The sequence below is a fragment of the Polyodon spathula genome, chromosome 2 (assembly GCF_017654505.1).
Source record: "Polyodon spathula isolate WHYD16114869_AA chromosome 2, ASM1765450v1, whole genome shotgun sequence".
In the NCBI taxonomy this organism is placed as follows: Eukaryota; Metazoa; Chordata; class Actinopteri; order Acipenseriformes; family Polyodontidae; genus Polyodon; species Polyodon spathula.
Window position 1 is genome coordinate 82,844,058 of NC_054535.1, and position 4,544 is coordinate 82,848,601.

Here is a 4,544-nt window from a genome sequence, read left to right on the forward strand (position 1 = left end):
GCCTTTACCAAGGAGTGATTTTGGATATTTCCCAGATTTATCATCAAAATTCAGTCAGGAAGTCATGCAGTAGAGAACCATATTTATTAAAGCTTAGACAACAAATACTATGTTATACATATTTCCATTACATCTTTGGCCTCGCTCTTCGAGGTACCCCTGCCCATAATGTAGCTTGTTGATAATGGAGAGGTTGACTGCAGGGAAGCCAAAGTTCCTGAGTATAATTTATTGTATATGTCTCCAATTCAAAGGTTAAGGTGACAGGTGATGTAACGGAGAAACCTTCCTTCAGCAATGTTTGTTTCAAACACAAAGAAACTTTGTAAAGCCACATATTTTTGGGGTTTTATTCGGAAGAAAAATACATGAGAGGAAGAAAAACAAAAGTAATTCATTTGGCGATATTAATGTCTTGTGATTACAACAGACACTGTAATTATCACAATCAAGGCACAGCTTAACACTGAGACTAAGGCGATAATTTTGCAGATTTTGGTTCGTTTCTTTTCTGTCTCTTTATTTTTTAATAATGTGTCATATCCTGGGGTATACAGGTCCTCCATCCAAAAACCTAGCTCGTTTGGGTCCTCCTAAAATACAGAAAACATATTTTTAATGCAGGATATTTCAGTTGCAGTACAACAATATTACAACACTTGACATTTTATTATTAACCTGTCAGACAGGTACATAATCAATGTTTCACTATGGCCTGCTGTGGAAAGACAACCTTTATAAGTTGCAGGTATTTATAAATTGGTATTTTCAACCTTGTTTTGGGTGTGTGATAAGAATGAAGCTGTTGGTCGGTTTATCAGGCAACATATTTGCTTGCATTATATTAAATAGACCTTTCTTTGACTTTGTAAATGTTTATTTTTCATTGTTGTTAAATAGGAAAAGTTCAACAGTATATAGCAACTTATCATAATGTCAAGTTATTTCCATCTTATACAAAGACATTTGAGAAGGCTATACCATACAAACATCAGGTCTACTATACAGTATTTATATAGTAGACCCTAGACCCAGGTGGCCCCTAGATTGGAGTTGTAAAGTACACAGAAGATGATAGGTGACTTGAACATTGTAGGCAAATTCACTGTTAACTAGATGACCTCCACTTTAAAAACAGACACAAGTAAAGTTTGTCTTTTTTTGCTTACTGTCACTATTAAATGAAAAATCAATTGAAATTCAAATTCAAGTCAATTGAAAAAAATGTACTTGTCTCTGTTGTACTAACCTTTTAGCTTAGAACAGGGAATTGAACCAGGATAAAAATTTACTGACAGTAGGAGTAGGTGAGGTACAATATAAAATACAGCAAAGTACAGTACCCCCCCCCCACACACACACACACACACACACACACACACACACACACACACACAATACATTGGCAAACTGTACAATGTTCTAGTTATACTTTGTCCTTTCATTTTTGCACTACATTTTCAATTAAAGTCATACAGTACTTAAGCAACTGTTATGTGCTAAATTAGGACACTGTGGGGCATATTTTACGACAATCTTAACTTCTAATTAAAGAAACTGATAAAAATTGTTAGCATTATCAAATAGTTTGCTTCTCAGATTTGTAAAATTTAAATAGATTCTCTACTTTAAAAAATAAGGTGTGTGTTTATCTGTGTCTTCTTGTCTGTGCATCTATCTATCTATATATATATATCTATATATCTTTATATATCTATATATCTATATATATATAGTAGCAAGGACAGGGTTAAAAACAACCCTGCCAGTCTAAATTGTATTATTGTTAATTGTGTGCAGCTGGTAGTGTGTAAATTGAAGACAGCTGCCATGTATTTAAAGTCAGCAGCCAGTATAGGCGAAGCTGCTGAGTAGAAGGAGACAGAAAGTGATACTCTGTGTCTGAGCAGTCATTTTGTAAGTGCTGTACTGTGTTTATTTTTGTAAACCGTGTGTTTTGTTTCTTATGGGTAAATGATGTATCCATCCTGTGCTAGGAAGGGCGTTCCTCTGTGTTTTAGTTAGTGCTCGAATAGGGCTAGGTTTTGTTTTCGTTTTGTTTATTTTTGATATTATTAAAAGTGAGCATCAGCGCTAACCTTCAAGTTCTGTGTTGGGTCATTACAGATTGTGCTAATTTAAAGTTTTCCTATTGTAATAACCATCTGGAACTGTCTTTTTTTTTTAAACAAAATGATTGATAATATCCAGGTTTTGTAAAACACTCAAATTCATTGAGAGTATTTGTGGTAGTGGTTTTACTGTTTTAGTTTGTATGCTGTGACAATACTTCTCAAAGACACTTTATAGCTTGTTGTTTTTGTCATTGCTGTCCCATTTCTATAGAATTATAGGTTAACACTTGGCCAATGAAACAGGCTGAGGAGTACAGCCACAAATGCAACATTCTGTTTCCAGTTAGCCCTCCAGATGTGATGACTGGGCAGTACCAAAGAATTGCTTGAGAAAAATCCAGCTATCTGATATGGATCATTCCAAGTTCTCTGGTTATTGCAGTATAATAAACATGCTGTGGTGTGTAGCTAACTAGCCCAAATGCTTTGTAGTTATGCAATTAATGCTACACCCATTTTAAAGCAACTATTTTGTAGTACATGCAGTAATAATCAGACTGTACATGCAACCAATCTTTTATCCAAAATGCCAGGTGCTTTTGGATAGAGATACAATGAACTCATCCATACTTAACTGCAGATATGATTGGGATTTCCAGGAGCAATGATGTAAATGAGAAACTGAGATTATATATTTAATTTATTAAATACATTTAAAAAGTTAGTGGGTCTGTTTGATTGATCTAAACAAAGGCGGTTCTCAATAACCCTGCTGTTTAACTCATTAAAATAAGTGGGCTGTCCAACAATGTGTGAGAGTTTCTTTAGAGAGTTTTTGTGGCAGTACTTTTTGCTTAAACAGTGCCAATGTTTAGATCCACCACTGTTTCGATAAATAGAACCATTGGCTAAACTGTAACATAATGTATGTTTTCAAGAATTCTCTTTTGAAAATGCTTAACGGCCTGTCTTTATGTCTGACGGATAATCACAGCCGAGATTAAATAACTGGGCAGCTGAAAAACTGCTAAAGGGCAGTTACATTATTTTGACTTAATGGAAATCTATGCTGTGGTTTAAAATATTTTATCTTTGTTTTTACTGTCACCAAAGACCGCTTTAGAAAGCTGTTATGATAACCAAAAGCCAGTGCCATAGAACATGTAAATAAAAGAAACACTTCTATTCCATTTACCTTTAGGTAGTCTGCAAGGTTCGAATGCACGGATTGTCTGTCATATTCTTGAATGGTCCAGGAGGGCTGAGTCTTCCTGTTTTCCCATCCGTCTACAGTCCTAATATCTGAGTAAAGGGGGTTCTTCTTGATCTTTGACTTCAATGTGACAGCAGTGATATGTTTCCCAAGGGCTCTGTCAATGAGTTCTGGGCTGGCCTCGGTTGATCTTCGCCCGTAGGTATCAGTTGTTTTTCTCTTTTCCTTCTGCAAGACATTTGATATGGGTGAAGAGAAGACCAATCAGATTAAATCTATAAAAGTTACAGCAGGTCATCAAATAATAACTATTTCCAGGAGGTTAAAATAAGCATTGAAAAATAATACAAAAATAATACAAAATAAAAATCAACAAATAATAATAATTTACTTATATTCATATTGTTTTTTTTTTTTTTTGGGGGGGGGGGGGGGGGGTGGGTGGCATTATTTAATTCTCATAATTATTATTTAGGAAGCAGTGTGGTCCATCACTGTGTGACCCTGAGCAAGTCACTTAACCTCCTTGTGCTCAATCCCGTGAATGAGATGTTAAATCAATGTCCTATTGTAAGTAACTCTGCATATAATGCACAGTTCATAGCCTACCTCTGTAAAAGTGCTTTGTGATGGTGGTCCACTATGAAAGGTGATATTATATATATTATATATATATATATATATATATATATATATATATATATATATATATATATATATATATGTATATCACTCTTTCACCTTTGGAGAACTTGGTTCAAATCAGACTTAGATGACAAACTTGTGGTGGGCTCAACCAACCTAGCATCCCATAGACATTAATTCACAATACAATTTCAAGTTCCTGCTTGAGGGCCTGGGGAAAGGGTTTTCAAGGGGTGCACTCACAGAATTGACTATGATCGGACCGGACTTGTCCCTCACCTTTTATTTCATAAGTACTAACTTCACAACTATAAAAAAAAATCATGAAATAACAGTAATACATTCACCCTACCAATTGGAGCTAAAGCCAAAGCATGCAATCCCAAACTGTCATGTAGTTAAAAGATATACAACAGCTACTTGTTACCTATGTGAAGAACTCTAATTCCTACCTGAAGGTAGACTCTATTTTGCCAGTATCTTTGTCCTGATAAAGCAGCCCCTGTCGCAAAACCTGCTTGCATCAGAGTTGAGCTCACTGGTAAACACTTCACATCCAGTTGTAGGAATCTTTCGGGATTATTATTGTTTGGCAGGACCGACAGATCCAT

General features: G+C 35.3%; 1 protein-coding gene across 1 annotated transcript; it reads right to left on the bottom strand.

Annotated features, from left to right (window-relative positions):
- Positions 1-363: 363 nt before the first annotated feature.
- LOC121328408 (major intrinsically disordered NOTCH2-binding receptor 1-like homolog) lies at positions 364-4,544 on the bottom strand. Its single transcript, XM_041273054.1, has 3 exons — positions 4,386-4,544; positions 3,271-3,507; positions 364-593 (listed from the first exon to the last, which is right to left on the bottom strand). The coding sequence occupies exons 1-3, from the start codon at positions 4,542-4,544 to the stop codon at positions 408-410; spliced, it is 582 nt and encodes a 193-aa protein (XP_041128988.1). The 3' UTR covers positions 364-407.